At 44.3% G+C, this 15,867-nt stretch overlaps 1 protein-coding gene across 1 annotated transcript in view; it reads right to left on the bottom strand.

Annotated features, from left to right (window-relative positions):
* The window catches only part of LONRF1 (LON peptidase N-terminal domain and ring finger 1), a 45,150-nt gene extending 35,967 nt beyond the window's left edge, over window positions 1-9,183 (bottom strand). Inside the window, exon 1 of the mRNA XM_065947272.1 lies at window positions 8,381-9,183. Within this exon, the coding sequence (XP_065803344.1) occupies window positions 8,381-9,101 (721 nt within the window). The 5' untranslated portion in view covers window positions 9,102-9,183. The remainder of the gene's footprint in view (window positions 1-8,380) is intronic.
* Between the last annotated feature and the right edge of the window lie 6,684 nt (window positions 9,184-15,867).

The following is a 15,867-nucleotide window of genomic DNA, read 5'->3' as shown; positions in this document are numbered from 1 at the left end:
TTCATATTGTTAGGTTAGTCATGTTTCCATTATGGCTTGCAATTGTAATTATCTTTTCTTTTTTGTCTGGCTGTTGATTGTGAGAACTGATAAACATCCTTTACTGTTGTGAGTATGTAACTATTACCCACTTAATAACACTGTATCATGATTGGTCAACAGAAAAATAGAATTCTGTATCACCAAAACTACCACTTAATAGGAAAACCCATAAAAACTTTTTAAAATCCAGATGCATATCAGAATTATCATGGGATTTGGGGGGGGTGGGGGGGGAAATGCCCGGATATTGCTTTTTCTTTTTTGCCAGAGCTCCAGATACGTTTCTAACAAGCAGCCATGTTTAAAAACAACTGGACTATATGAGGAGCTTTTATCTAGTTTGCTTCACTTTTTCTATTTCATATTCAGTGCTCCCATTTCATTTACTTTATGATTTCCAATTTCTCCATCTCTCTTTTTTTTTTGATGTTCTTTCTCAAGCACAGTAGAAAAGCTTTTGTATACATATACATAAATAATATGTATAACATATTTTAGAAAATGAATTTTTGCCTAATTAAAAGTATTTTGACATTTTGATTACATTTGTTCAACTTATTATGAATAGAATGCTAGATTTCTAATTTTAAAAACATATATATGCAACAAGCAACAAAGGTTTACTGCATAGCACAGGGAACTATAGTCAATATCTTATAACGGAAAATTGAAAAAATAATATGGGTGTATATATATAACCAAATCACACACCAAGAATTCTACTTTTTGAAATTTAGTAATGTTTATCTTTCTGCCAGTTTTTCTAAATCTCCTATGGACATCTAATAACAACATATGAGATACAAAATTTTAAATATATCCGTGTAGGACATAAGATTAATATATATTAAACATAAATCTATTACATTCAAGTTATTAACGACATCATTCAAGATGCTCTCTTATTTTTACTGCACTTCATAAAATATTCTTAGAGAAAAGTTTGTATGTCTCATTATGATTATGTATTTTTTTCTTTTCCCTTATATTTCTTCTGATGTACCTGTTTCTTTGTTACTAGGTGTCTAACGGTTTTACGTCTATCTTCTTTGTGAATTGCACTTTTTATCATTAAAAAATATTCATCTTTCATTTAAAATAAGTTAATTTAAAAATACAAATGAAAAACAGCATCATTATTTTAGTGTACCTTTTCTCAGTGAGTTTGACCTTAAAACTGTTTATTGGCTATTTGAATTATTTATGTGTAAGTATAAAAATTCCCTGTTCATTTCCTTTTTATCATCCCTCTTGAGTGTCTTTTCTTTTTATATGTTCAGCTAGTTTAAGAATTCCAGTGGCTAACTTAAATACCAAAGTTTTTCTATAGAACTTGGTTATCACAGTTACACTAAGAGCTGCTGGCTGACAAGTTATTAGAGATGAATAAAGTCCAGGAATAGTAGTTTGGCATACTAATTAAGATCATAACCACTGGATTCGAAGATCTGGGTTCTGATCCACTTTTAACCATTTACTTAACTCTTTGAACCTCTGACTCCTCATCTATAAAATGCTCAAGATACCAACATCTTAAGACTGTTGTGAGGGAACTTAACCTTGTAGTTCAGTGGCTAAGACTCTGCTCTCCCAATGCAGGAGACATGGGTTTGATTCCTGGTCAGGGAACTAGATCCAGTCTGCCACAACTAACGATCAAAGATCCTATGTGTGGCAACTAAAACCCGGTACAGCCAAATAAATAAAAAAAATTTTTAAGGGATATATGTTAACAGTTAACACAAGGCCTGGCACATAAGCACTCAATAAATAACAGTTATTGTTAATATTACAAAATATTTCAAAACAAGTTGATAAAGAAATGAAATCAGTTCTTAATACAAGGTTATCAGAAGAGTATTTTCTACATCTTTTACTCAAATAAACCTTAGCCAGATAAGAAATATCTTTGGGCTTCTCTGATGGCTCAGAGATCAGTCCTGGGTGTTCATTGGAAGAACTGATGCTGAAACTGAAACCCCAGTACTTTGACCACCTCATGTAAAGAGTTGACTCATTGGAAAAGACCCTGATGCTGGAAGGGATTGGGGGCAGGAGGAGAAGGGGGCGACAGAGGATGAGATGGCTGGATGGCATCACCGACTCGATGGGCATGAGTTTGAATAAACTCCGGGAGTTGGTGATGGACAGGGAGGCTTGGTGTGCTGCGATTTATGGGGTCGCAAAGAGTCAGACATGACTGAGCAACTGAACTGAACTGAACGCTCAGAGGATAAAGAATCCACATGCAATGCCTGAGACCTGGGTTTGATACCTGGGTCGGGGAGATCCCCTGGAGAAGGGAATGGCTACCCACTCCACTATTCTTACTTGGAGAATTCCATGTACAGAGGAAATATCTTTAGGGATTAGTAATGCAGGTTGGACAAAAGGAAGGAAAGCAAAAAAGAATGATCCTATTCTATTAATACCCCAAGAAAAAGAGAAAAAAATTGAACAGAAACTTCTGCTTAGCATTTTAGAGTTCTCTTAAATCATTCACCTTCTATAGTAAAACATATTGACAATTTTGAAAAATATCTTTATAATGCAACAGGCAGTAGTGAAAGTCTCTCAATCATGTCTGACTTTTTGCAACCCCATGGACTATACAGTTCATGGAATTCTGCAGGCCAGAATACTGGAGTGGGTAGCCTTTCCCTTTTCCAGGGAATCTTCCCAACCCGGGGATCAAACCCAGGTCTCCTGCACTGCAGGTGGATTCTTTATCAGCTGAGCCACAAGGGAAGCCCAAGAATATTGGAGTGGATAGCCTATCCCTTCTCCAGCGAATCTTCCAACCAAGGAATCGAATTGGGGTCTCTTGCATTGCAGGTGGATTCTTTACCAACTGAGCTACCAGGGAAGCCATTAGAGGCAGAATACTATACAAATACATTTAAAATTACACTTGAATACATCTAAGCCTGCAGAAATATTTCACTAAATATAAAAACAATTCTGAGTAAACCAAAGTTTAATATACAAATAATGAGAAATCTGTGTTAACTGAGCTCTGGTAAATCTTTCATCATTTGCTTGATGAATAAAAGGTAAAAACATAGAAATTATTTTAAACCGACCACTTAAGAGTTATTTATATAACCTTCTTTTTCATTTTCTATAACAATGAGAACATGCTGTTATAATAGTGACCCTGAGGCACTGCAAAAATCCTAAAAGTGGACTTCTGAATTAAAGGAAAGATGAATCAGATATACAAGATATACACTCAGTTTGTTAGAAATCAGTTAAGCAATAAGCCCCTTTTCTGACTGTTTTCAATAAATACCAATTTGCTGCAACTTTAGGAGAAACAAAAAATAGAAACTCTCTTGAGAGGACAGGCACCTGATTTTGTTTACCTCTGTATTTCCAACACCTAAAACAAAGTCTAGTATATAGCAAGCGCTCTAATAAACACTTGTTAAATAAATAACAAGAACACTTAAGATTTGTTTTATATGATCATTCTAAAATCAATCAGTCTCAGAAGCAATATTCACATGCCCAGTTTCTGCTTTCAGTTGTAACTTGGTTACTTGCTTGCCTTTAAGAAGTCACTTTCTTGGAGCTCTCTTCTACATTCTGTGAATTCGGGGTACTAACACATGCTCTTCTATCTCGCATGATCTTTAGTAAGACTCAGTTAAGGAAGTGAAAATGTGTTATGAAGTTATAAACCACCATATAAATGTCACTGTTTACTGTTTCAAGTATCTGGCAGAGTAAGTTAGGGCATACATAAGTTTGCATACTAAGTCACTTCAGTCGTGTCCAACTCTTTGTGACCCTATGGACTGTAGTCTGCCAGGCTTCTCTGTACATGGGATTCTCCAGGCAAGAATACTGGAGTGGGCTGCCATGCCCCACTCCAAGGGATACGTAAGTTTGAAGTGAAGCGTGAGTGTCACTCAGTCTTGTCCGACTCTTCGTGGTGATAAATTCAGATCTCTTCATGTTAACCTCACTGACTAATAACATGTTAAAAACCTTTTACATTTTCTTTAAATGTATTCAGTATTTACCTACAATTTGACTAATCTTTTTTCCCTGGTGGTTCAGATGGTAAAGAATCTGCCAGCAATGCAGGCATAGGTCAGGAAGATCCCCTGGAGAAGGAAATGACAACCCACTTCAGTATCCTTGCCTGGAAAATCCCATGGACAGAGGAGCCTGGCGGGCTACAGTCCATGGGGTTACAAACTGTTGGACATGACTAACATACACATAATTTGACTAATCTTTTTAGTAGGAAAGCCTTGCAGCATCTATATTTTATTGTTGTATGCTAAAATGTTTCTACTAATTAACATATGTAGGCCAGAATCAGGATTTAACCCTCACTCTGTTAATATTCCCTGGTGGCTCAGATGGTAAAGAATCTGCCTGCAAAACAGCAGATCCAAGCTGGATCCATGAGTGGGGAAGATCCTATGGAGATCGGAACGGCAACCCACTCCAGTATTCTTGCCTGGAGATTCCATGACAGAGGAATACGGCAGGTTACCCGCCATAGGGTCATGAAGAGCTGGGCAAGACTGAAACAACAGCCCGCACACATGCACTGGTAATATTAATGTGGTAGAGAAAAAAGAACAGGACTTGACATTATAAGATTTAGATTTCAATTTGAGCTAAATCATCTTCTAGCTGGGGCGCAAATTTTACATTTTAAAAATATTTTAGTTAATATTTAATGGGTATTTATCTGCCAGGCACCATTCAGAGCACTTCACATGTTTTGACTCTCTTAATTCTCACAACAGCCCTAGGCTGTTGTTATGGCTGTTATCTATCTATGAGGTAGACACTCTGCTCACTTTTCAGATAAGGAAAGCAAAACAGGGAGGTTAGACACAGGCCCAAGGCCCGAGAGCAGGTGGAGACTGCACTGGGATTCGAACCCAGGTCCTTAGACACCAATACGCACAGCTCTAACTACCAGGCTGTACGAGGCACCCCAGGTGCCTCAATTTCCCTCTGAGGATAATCGTACTCCATAGGATTCTTTGTGACAATGAAAGGATATAAAACATTCTGAAATACCTAACAAGGAATACACAAGTAATATTTAAAACAGAGACTTCCTGGCGGTCTAATGGCTAAGACTCTGCACTCCCAATGCAGGGGCCCAGGTTCGAGCCCATGTCAGGGAACTAGATCCCTGCATGCCGCATCTACAGATTCCAAACGCCACAACTAAAAACAAAACAAAACAAAAATGAACCCACATGCCTCAACAAACACAGAAGATTCTGAACGTTGCAAATAAGACCCGGCGTAGCCAAATTTTTTTTTTTAAATATTAAAAATAAAACTTTTCTTCCCCAAGTATTTTAAATAAAATGTTCTCTTCCCTGTGACTTTTATTTACTTTCTAACCATTTCAAATTATAAATTATACTGTTCTGTTGGTCTTCTTTGTGGGGAGAGTGGCAAGTCAGTGTAAAAATTCATTAAAAATCAAACAAAGAAGAGCATAGGTGAGTGGGATCATTTCAAGAGTCTTAAGTATAAAGAACCAATGCAGAAAAGATCTTTACATAATATCCTTGAATACTAAAAAGACAAAGTTATGAAACATCTGAGAGTTAATACCAAAAGATCAATGGATTAAATGTTATCTAAATATATTTCAATTCAACAGAAACTTATGTAATCTCAATGGGAACGTTCTGATTCTGGCAGAGGTTTTCTAGCTTTCCTTTCTTGTTGAAAGGGCTTAAATTTGGATGTGTGTGGGCTAACTGTAGACTGATTATTTTTTCTAGTTAATAGTATTTACTTGTTTCACTGTTAAGAATTATACGAAAAAATTATAGTCTTTTTTCACTGTTAGCAATAATGAAGTTATCTTGGGTACAGCTGTCCAATTACACAAACACATTTCAAATGCCTTTCTAGCTAACCAGCTCTCAAAAAGTTAAACCTTAACTGCACAAGTAGATTTATAACTCTACTAAACCTTTTTATTTACGCTCATAAACTGCTAAACACATAATATCTGCACTCCATCAACTATAATTTGTTAGCTCTAAGATTTTTTTTCTTCTTACTCTGTACTAAAAATTCAAAGGATGAAAAAACTTATCCTCATTAGTACCAATCAGACACATTTTGGAGTATGGAATTAAAAGATTTTTCAAAGACCTAAAAATGAGGAGAAAATGGACGAGGTCAAAGGAGTCTTGGGTTCTAGTCCTGCAAAGTAGAATGAAGCAGCTGAATGGACAAAATTCCCACATGTTGTCTATGCAAATTGAAAAAAAAGGAAAACGAGTAGATATTTCAGTCTTTTCCTGTTAAAAATAATATCCTCAATCCCAGGTCCCAAATCTTCTTTAATTAAAAGATTATTGGTCATAGAACACTAAGCTAGATCTTAATTAGTAAATGTACTCCCTGTTCTTCTGTGGATTAGGACCTGAATTTTTTCAAAATTCCTAATTTAAGCGGTCAAACCATTTAAATCAGTGAGAGTTAATAATGAATAGGGCTGTCAGTAAGTTTCTCCTTTATTTCACACTAGTGGCAAAAAACTTCCTTGGGAATTGATGTCACACATTTTCACCGGATGAGCTATAACAGTAGGATGAACCCTGGTCCAACATTTAGGAGAAATGCAGGACACAGTGTTTACTCCACACATCAGCTGGCTGTGTGGCTGGTGACAAGTCATGTCACTGCCCCGGCTTCTGCTTCTTCATTTTGAGGAACGTGTCCTAGATGGTCTGTCCTTCGTTGACCATTCAAACTCGATTCATCCAGAGAGACTGAGCTGTTGAGGAATTCTGTATTCCAAATAGTTCTGTTTTGTTCTGGGTCTATCATGCTACTTCTGTAACTGCTACTCCCCATAAAGATACTGAAAGCATATGAAAGCATGCCAAGTTTGCGGTTTGAATTCTAAAGGTATTAAACGACTTAACATAGTGACTACTTCAAAATGACTGAGCGCTTAGGGTTTAAAAAAAAAGCCTCCAAGAAGATGCTTTCAGTTATAGTTTAAAAATGCACCTCAAACCTCACATCAGTTTATCTTCTGGATACCTACTTTCTTGGTGATTAATTCGCCAAGTATTATTCCATTACATCTTGAAATATGCTTATTTCCCACAAGGTTTAACAGGGACAAAACTGACACTGGGCCTTGATCATTGTGTGGGAAACTGTCCCGCGCATCACTGGATCCTGAAGAGCCTCCGTGGCCTCTGCCCACTATTTGTACCAGCACCACTCCACTCGCACAAGGGGTGGCCACCAAAAATGTCTCTAGATATGGCCCCTGACAACGTCCCAGAGGTGGGGGTGGAGGGAAACCCCAAAGTAGAAAACCACCGATTTAAAGAACAACGCTTCATTTTACACAGCTAACTAACTCCGCCAAGGTCTCCACAGCCCAAAACCACCTTAAAAAAAGTGGCTAGCCTAGGTTAGCTGACCCTGCTTCTTGGCGGCGAAGGAACAGATCGAAGATCTTCAGAGGCCCTTCCCCGCCACAGCTTGATCAGGAGTGTGGAAAGGCAAACACAAGCGTGGCCACGAACTCCATCAGCGATTACCTCTATTATCTTCACCGTGAGCTACGTGCATTCGAAAAGAAGCACACGCGTTTCTGAAACAAGCACGCTGTGAAACAGACAGGTGGAAACCATCAAGAGGCAGCAAGTCTCCGGGCGTTCCCATTTCAGACTGGGACAACCCTGGGCAGCTCCGGCCGGGCCTCCGGGTGCGGGGTGCGGGCGCCCAGCTCCCGCCACGCCCACCCGACGTCACCCGTTACACAACGCCCTCCACCACCCCCACCCACCCCGGCTTATGCAATTCTGCCTCCCGCGGCTTCCAATTGCCCCGGTGACTTTTGCGGGAGACCAAGGTATATACGTTGCACGCCCAGCCTCGGCTGGGGATCCTCTTCCCCGCCCCGGCAAGGCGTCTCCCCGCCGCGGACCCGGCCCGGGCGGCCAATTACCGGAAAGAGAGCGGCAGGAAGCGAGCGACGCTCAGGCTCGCCCAACTCCCTCCCCATCCCGCGCTCGCGCGGCCTCGCCCGGCCACCCGCTCCGCGCCGCTCCGCTCAGGGCGCGCCCGCCACAGCGCCAGGCCGAGGCGGAGGGAACCCCGCGCCGCGTCACAGTCGGCTCGAGGGCGATCCCCATTGTGACCGAAGCACCTCGGGGCGCCGCCCCTTCCCACACACACCCCCCTCAAAACACACACCCCGAGACCCCGAGACGCAAGCCCTGGGCGGCAGCCGGCCTGGGGCGCAGACGAGCTTGGGGCCGCCCCGCGCGTCGGGGAAGGAAGGGTGCGGTCACGGGGCCCGCGCGCTCACCTGCTCGCAGCTCCTCGCAGGCGGCGGCCAGGGCCTCCCGGTAGCGCCCCTGGTGCAGCAGCTCCCCGAGCCGGCCGGCCGCCCGGGCTCTCTCCCGCTGGCCCGGGAACCACTTTTCGGCCAGGTGGTTGAGAACGACGCTGGTCCTGAAGCCGGAGGCGGCGGTGGCGGCGGCAGCCGGAGGCGGCCGCGGGGAGGTCCCCAGGGCATCGGCGGCCGCGGCGGGCGGCAGTCGGTCCCGGCAGAGGCGGCAGCGCGCGCGGAGCTCTCTCCGCAGGCAGCGGCGGCAGTAGCTGTGGCCACAGGGCACCGTCACCGGCTCGCTGAGGAAGCCCCGGCAGCCCAGGCAGCTGAGCAGCCCGCCGGCGCTAACGCCGCGGTCGGCGCCCCCCGCCGGGCTCGCGCTCCAGCCCAAGCCGTGGCGGAGCCGATAGTTGAACACCAGGCAGTCCACCAGGGTGCCGAGGCACTCGGGCCTGACCGGGGCCCCGCGGCGCAGCGCCGCCGCGTACGCCTCCAGCGCGCCCTTCAGGTGGCCGCCCAGAGCCAGCAGCTCGCCCCGGCGGAGCAGCAGCTCCCAGCGCTCCGACTCCGCGGCCGCGCGCTCCAGCCGGTCGCCGCCGCCGCCGCCCACTTCCCAGAACCGGCCCTGCCTCTGCGGCCGCGAGTCCACCTCCTGGCTCCCTCCCGGGGAGCTCCTCGCTACGGCCGGGGAAGACATGGCCCGCGGACGGCTGCTCTGCCGCCGCCGCCGCCCGCCGCCACGGTCCCGGAGCCTCCGGGGCGCGCGGCTCCGCACGCGGCCCGCGAGCAGGGGGGCGTGGCGCGCGGACACGGCGGGGCGGCGCGCGCCCGGGAAGCCCCGGGGGCGGGGCGCGGCGGGCGCGGGGCGGGGCCGGCTGCGCGGCGGCGCCCGGGACTCCCCCGCACGGCCCGCGGCCGGGTCCCGGAGGAGGCGACCGCCAGCCCCGCCCCTGCCGAAGCCCCTCCTGGCGGGAGACGCGAGGTCAGATGATCCCCGGCGGGGATCTAATTGGCTTCTCCGGAAAGAAGGGCCTGGCTTGTAACTGAACAAAGCACAGAGGAGCCCGGTGCTCCATCCCCCACCTGATTGCTCCGCCGGGGCCCTCACCGCCACCCCCCCAGTCACAGGTTCTCCCCTAACCTCTGCTTCGTTGGCACATCTCCGCCGGACAGCCGGCCTCCCTGGACTGAGGTTCAAATCGCCATCCTATCCTGACATAAATGCCCACCTAAGTTGGAACCCGCTCCCCCTGTTCCTGGCCCCTGGGATCTTCCCAGTGTAGTTTACCACAGGTCAGGTGCTCATCTGCATGTTTACTCGTTTATACCCAACTTACAGATGGACACGTAGAGGCCGAGGGCTCAGGGACGGGCACAATCAGTGGGACGACTCTCTATTTCCCTAAGTCTAGAGTAGGTCAACTTTAGGAACGAAATGTGGCTCAGATGGTAAAGAAATCTGCTTGCAATGCGGGAGACCTGGGTTCCATCCCTGGATCGGGAAGAGCTCCCCTGGAGAAGGGCATGGCAACCCACTCCAGTATTCTTGCCTGGAGAATCCCATGGACAAAGAAGCCTGGTCGGCTGCAGCCCATGGGGTCACAGAGAGTCAGACACTGAGCAACTAACACACTACATACACACTTCCTACACCTGAGACGACTCCCTGAAGGGTCTAAGACAATTTCGCCTGGTGCCAAATTACCGCTGCTTTTCTAGTGTAAAACTCGTCCCCCATCTCGAGGGAGGAAGCCCACAGGTTCCTCTCCACATTTCATTTACTACCGCACAACTGGCTAAGGCCTACATTAGGCATTTTTTAAAGAGAAAACGCCAGGATGAATATTTTTCACGGGGCAGTTACCGTATCACTGAAACCCAAGTAAGGTCTGCAGTTTTGCCCACAGGAGAAGGAAAATGATCTGGTTTTTGTATAATGGGTTATATTTCCTTGAAACTTGGTGGCAACCAGTTTAAAGCTCTCCGTTGAAAGTATTTATAGATTTGATTGTAGGGTACTAGATTGTTAGGGGCTTCCCTGGTGGCTCAGGCAGTAAAGAATCCACCTACAATGTGGGAGACCTGGGTTGGATCCCTGGGTGGGCAAGATCCCCTGTAGGAGGGTATGGCAACCCACTCCAGCATTCTTGCCTGGAGAATCCCCATGGACAGAGGAGCCTCACGGGCTACAGTTCATTGGGTCACAAAGAGTCGGACACTACTATGCTACTAAACACAGCACACAGCATAAATTGTTAAAGCTGTCCTTTTTTCAAAGGTTAGAAACAATGGCCCAGAGAGGGAAAGCTATTTGCCCAAAATCACACAGCTAAAAATATACCACGGTTTAAAATCATTTTACTCTTTCTGCAATTATTAGATCTTAAATAAAAATATTTCACATGAGATTTTCAAATCAGCTAAAGGGAACATTAACCTGAGCATGCTATGTCCAAACCTGACTAACGTTCCATCAGCATCCCTCTTTCTACAGAATAGGCAGTTAGGCTCAAAACTGCTTTGAGTGACACATATTTCTACTACACAACTAGCAAATCTCCCAACTTCAGAGTCAGAGATACACTGACCCCAAGGCAACAAGGAAAAAGTCGAGGCTCCTGTTCCTATAGGGTGCAGAGTTCACTCATCATCCACACTGAACCTAAGCAAATTGCAGCTGAAACCCCAGTAGCAAATTCCAATCAATCAAGGTGGGGCGTATTGGGATTGATTCACAAGCACAACCTTGAATCTGATTCCACGCCCCTGAGTTACTGCCATCTTTCAATACACTGAAGAATTACATTAGTCAGATACCCACAAACTCATCTGAAACTTGAAACGGTAAGTAGTAAAACAAATATCCATATGCCCATGGGCGTTTACTTTTGTGATATATTCCTATCCTTAACAGCCACTTGCAGAATATACAACAGTAACTACTTAACACAGGGTGTTCATGATTACACAAAAAAGTGGAAGCTGATAAATATGCTTATATTTCTTATCAAATATAATTCAGGTTTAACCAGGGAATTTCCCCCCAAAGTAAAATATAATATTCAGAAAATAGTATGAAACATCATTTCTCCTTTGGAATTTCTTTCCCCAGTAAATGTGACAAATAGCCACATCTGATTCTGGTGTGAAATAAAATAGTACAATTTTGATAATATGGGGGCGGGGGATGGGACTGTAGGAGGACTCTTGCTGTGTTCTCCTTGGCATTTGTGAATGGCTATAATTCGTGTTTGCTGGTTTATACATTTACATAACTGGTTCTCATTTATGTAACTTATTTATGTAAGAGGTTGTACTGCCTCTGTGGCCTTTGTGTGCTGCACAATTTCCCTCTGAATCAGGAAGTCTGGGGCAAAACTATCACCGACTCGAAGACAGGTTACTTGCCTGTCATTCTGTGCCACCACGAGACGGTATGTACTTTGATGTGGCTGCGTTTTCAATTCAGAGGAAAGAAAAATTAGTATCTTTCTTCATTCATTTTTTAAAAAAAAAAAATTTGGACTTTGGTCTCTGACTCACCCAGCAGCCTGCCAGGAAAGAGAGGGAATCCTGTGTGTGTGTGTGTGGTGGATGGGGAGGGGGGGCGGGTAACCTCCAGACCAAGAGGAATAGGATGGGGTAAAACTCCTTTCTTTCCCTTCCAGCGTTACTTGCTTGTGCCTTTGCTAACAAAGTAGTAAAATGATGAGATTTGTATTTCATTTCAGTTTTTTTGTGTTGTCTTCTAAAATAGATCAGTTATGTAAGAGTACGAAGAAAAGCATATCTGTTTCCTAATTTGGAAAATGCTTATCACCATCATTCCCTGCGTATCCCAGCCCTCCCCCGCCCCCACTGCGCCAGAAGGAGCCTTTTCCTGATATAGTTAGGTAAACTATTTAAGCATCACGTAACACAGTGCTTTTCTTGTGCACGAGTCAGCTGAAGATGTGTATCTGAACCTCCTTTTTTCTTTTGCTTTTTTTTAACTGTGGGTGAATTTACCATTTGTTTCTTCACATTCTTACCATTAAAAAAGAAGACAGAATTTAAGCTTTAAAGAGCCAAGCAAAATTATGTCCTCTCCAGTTAGTAACATTCTGGTCAATGCATTGAGAACAGTAAATTCTAAAATGAAATATAGTCAGTGGGTAGCCAATGGCATATTGATACGTAAGGCCCAGATGGAAGGGAGTTTAGAGGCCACCTGGCACACCCCTCGTTTTACAGCCGTAAGGACACTGAGTCCCAAGCAGCTGCTCGTTTATAAAAGTCACATCAGAGAATCCAGGGATCTGGACCGCGTCTATACCTGTGTACCACGGAGGAAGTCCCCTGGCCCCGCTGAGCCTCGTCTGCCACCTGTAAAATGCCAGAACTGGAACTCTCTTTCAGGTGCCTTCTGCCTCTGGAGCAGAGTCCCAGGGGTTGGTTTGAACACAGAGAGGAGGCAGATGGTCTCCCAGGCACAGGAGCGCAGCAACGTGACACCTGATGAAAATGTAACAGCAGAAGGTGAAGGCTGAAAAGCAGAAAGGAGGGATGAGAAACACACTTTGATGGGTGCACACCCAGCCGTGTCCTGAGGAGGGAGAACCAGCCCTGGGACGTGAGCGTTTTCAGTTGCCGGACAGAGATCCCCCACCACACACACCTCCTCGCCCCTTCTAACAGTCTCTCAGAGGCTGGAGGAAAGCCTGGGGGAGGGGAGCTGGTTACATAACTTGGGCATTTGTGGGGAAGTTTATATAAGATGCTAAAAATACAGTATATGATTGCAGTAATGGTGTTCTAAGTGAAGAGCCCTAATGAGGACAGGCTCAGTAGGTTAATAGAGGTGATGGGAAGTAGATGTCTAAACCCAGGTGCCTGCAATGACTATGTCTCCCCAAGTTTATTGCCCAGTATTAAAATAGTGCTATCCCTGGTAGCTCAGTATGTAAAGAATCTGCCTGCAGTGCAGGAGACCCGGCTTCGATCGCTGGGTCAGGAAGATCCCCTGGAGCGGGAAATGGCAGCCCACTCCAGTATTCTTGCCTAGGAAATCCCATGGGCAGAAGGGCCTGGTGGGCTACAGTCCATGGTCACAAAGAGTCGGACACGACTCAGTGACTAAACCACCATCCCCGTGGGGAACAGTCAAAGGGCTCAAGAGCACCATCCTTAATTCTTTTCTAATACTCTGAAGAACATAGAAATGCTAAGGATATAACCCATATTCTATTTTACTGGTAGTCAAATTGATAAAATGAATGCATTTCCCAGTATCGAACTGTTAAATAGAAATAGACATAGGAATAAATTCCACACATTATTTAACAAGCTCTGAGAATTAACTACATACAAATCTCCTGGTATTATCTATGCTCCTTCCTTCTCTCACCCCTCACCTTAGCACTTACTGTCACCTGAAATTATATATATACACATAGAGAGAAAGAGTGTGTATGTCTGTCCTCCAAAATGTAAGCTCCTTGAGAACTGGGATTTCTGCCTATCTTGTTCACTGATGTGTCTCAAGCATTCAGGGCATTAGATAATAACTGCTGAATGAGTCACACACAAATTAATGCTATCACCTAATACTCTTCACCCTAATCAGAGATAAGAAGACATTACCATTAACACACTAGGACAATTTATATTCTTCATTTCTTGTCTTTCGTACATCCAATCAGGCCTGCCAGAAAATCCTTCTAGTTCTGCTTTCAGAATATATTCAGACTCTGACCCCTTCACTCTGCTCCCTCTGTTTCCCAACTGCCTGCCACCCCCACCATCACCCTGGCTCAAGCCATCAGCATCTCTCCTAAAATAACATCAGGGGTTTTGGTACTCTTTAGGTAAGAGAAAAAATTTTGCAGGTGGAAACAGATAAAAAGAAAATTATAACCAACAAAAAAATATATGTATATATGTATACATAAATCAAGAAAACAGAAATACCTAACAGTCTAATAAAGTAAATAAAGTTTTAATAATTTGAAAATTATAAAGCACTACCCATTTGGCATTATTACTACTACTGTTATTTGTAATGCTTCCTAAACTCCTGGGTGTATCAGAAAATTTTTGAACATTTGAGAAGATCTGCTGGGATGCTTATATGGATCAAAAAAAATCTTGGGAGTCATCCTCAACTCCTTTCTTTCACTCACACTTCATGTATGGTGGGCCAGAAAATCCTTTGGGTTCTATTTTCAGAATATATCCAGACTCTGACCCCATCTTGCTCCACCCCCCCACCCCACCCCGACACAGTGCTGGTCCAGCCACCAGCAGCATCTCACACCTAGGTTCCTGCCACCGGCCTCTGCTGTTGTCATGACACCTTCTCATTGTTATCTGCACCGTATTACACAAACCATGTGCTCCTCGAAACACAGCAGTTATTTCTAGTTTTAACTCAGAAGAAAATCCAAAGTCTCATCCATGACCCGGAAGTCAGTACATGGTCTGTCCCAGCCTCCAGCCCATCTGTTCTCCTCTTCTCACACTTCCCCAGACCCACTGGGCTCACCAGGACCTTGGTCCTTTCTGTTCTCCTGGTCAGGGATACTCTTCTGCCAGAGATCTTCCAGGCTGCCTTTCTTTCTTCCTTTAGACTTTTGATCAAATGGCACCTGTGATGTCTTGCCTAGTCTCCCTATCTCTTTTTCCAGTTTTTGATCTTTAGCTTTTATCCCTAATATAACTGTTATGTTTCCTTTTTCTTATTTATTGTCTGTCTCCCTTGAGTATGAGTTCTACAAGGGAAACTTGATGTAATAAACTGCTTTATTCTCTGTTGGATTTTCAGTGTCTAGAACACATAAATAGACCCTCAATTTAAAAAAAACTGTTGAAATGAAAGAACAAAGGAGGGGCTCTAGTGCTCCACACAGAGTGAACATACACGTGTGCTCAGGGGCTCAGCTTCTGCTTGTGATGGCTTTGGCTGTTTGTGCCACAGCTGGAAGTCTATGGATTAAGGATACATAATGCGAAGTACGAACCACTATACGATCACGGCTGAATTTAACGATACAGAATGGAACCTCTAACATGGTTTCTTATGACAGGATCTGACAAAATAACATTTGAGCTAGAGAAGTAGAAGTAGAGTTATAGCATCAGCATACTTGAAACAATACCCAGTGAATTTACTCCTTGAAAGTTCATGAATGGACCTTCAGTCTGGTAACGTCCCCAGGCCCATCAAATGCAGAGGGGTCTCTGCTCCCATCTCTTTCCCATGTGGTTTTGTTTCCGTTGTACATTTCTGAGGTTATACAGCTTGACTGGGCTGTCACCTGGTTTAGAGGATAAAGCCATGCGGTGCACTTTGGCTTGACTCATTTTCAGCTCATATGTGACTTTTTAAGAATCTGAGTTATTAGATAAATCATAAAGATTTGAGGTTGCAATTCATAAAATAATGAGTGACTTGGATAAGGTGAATATTTGCAAAATTTCATCTG

Source organism: Muntiacus reevesi, chromosome 10 (genome assembly GCF_963930625.1).
Source record: "Muntiacus reevesi chromosome 10, mMunRee1.1, whole genome shotgun sequence".
Taxonomy (NCBI): Eukaryota; Metazoa; Chordata; class Mammalia; order Artiodactyla; family Cervidae; genus Muntiacus; species Muntiacus reevesi.
The sequence above is the reverse complement of the archived record's forward strand: the minus strand, read 5'-3'. Positions and strand labels throughout refer to the sequence as shown.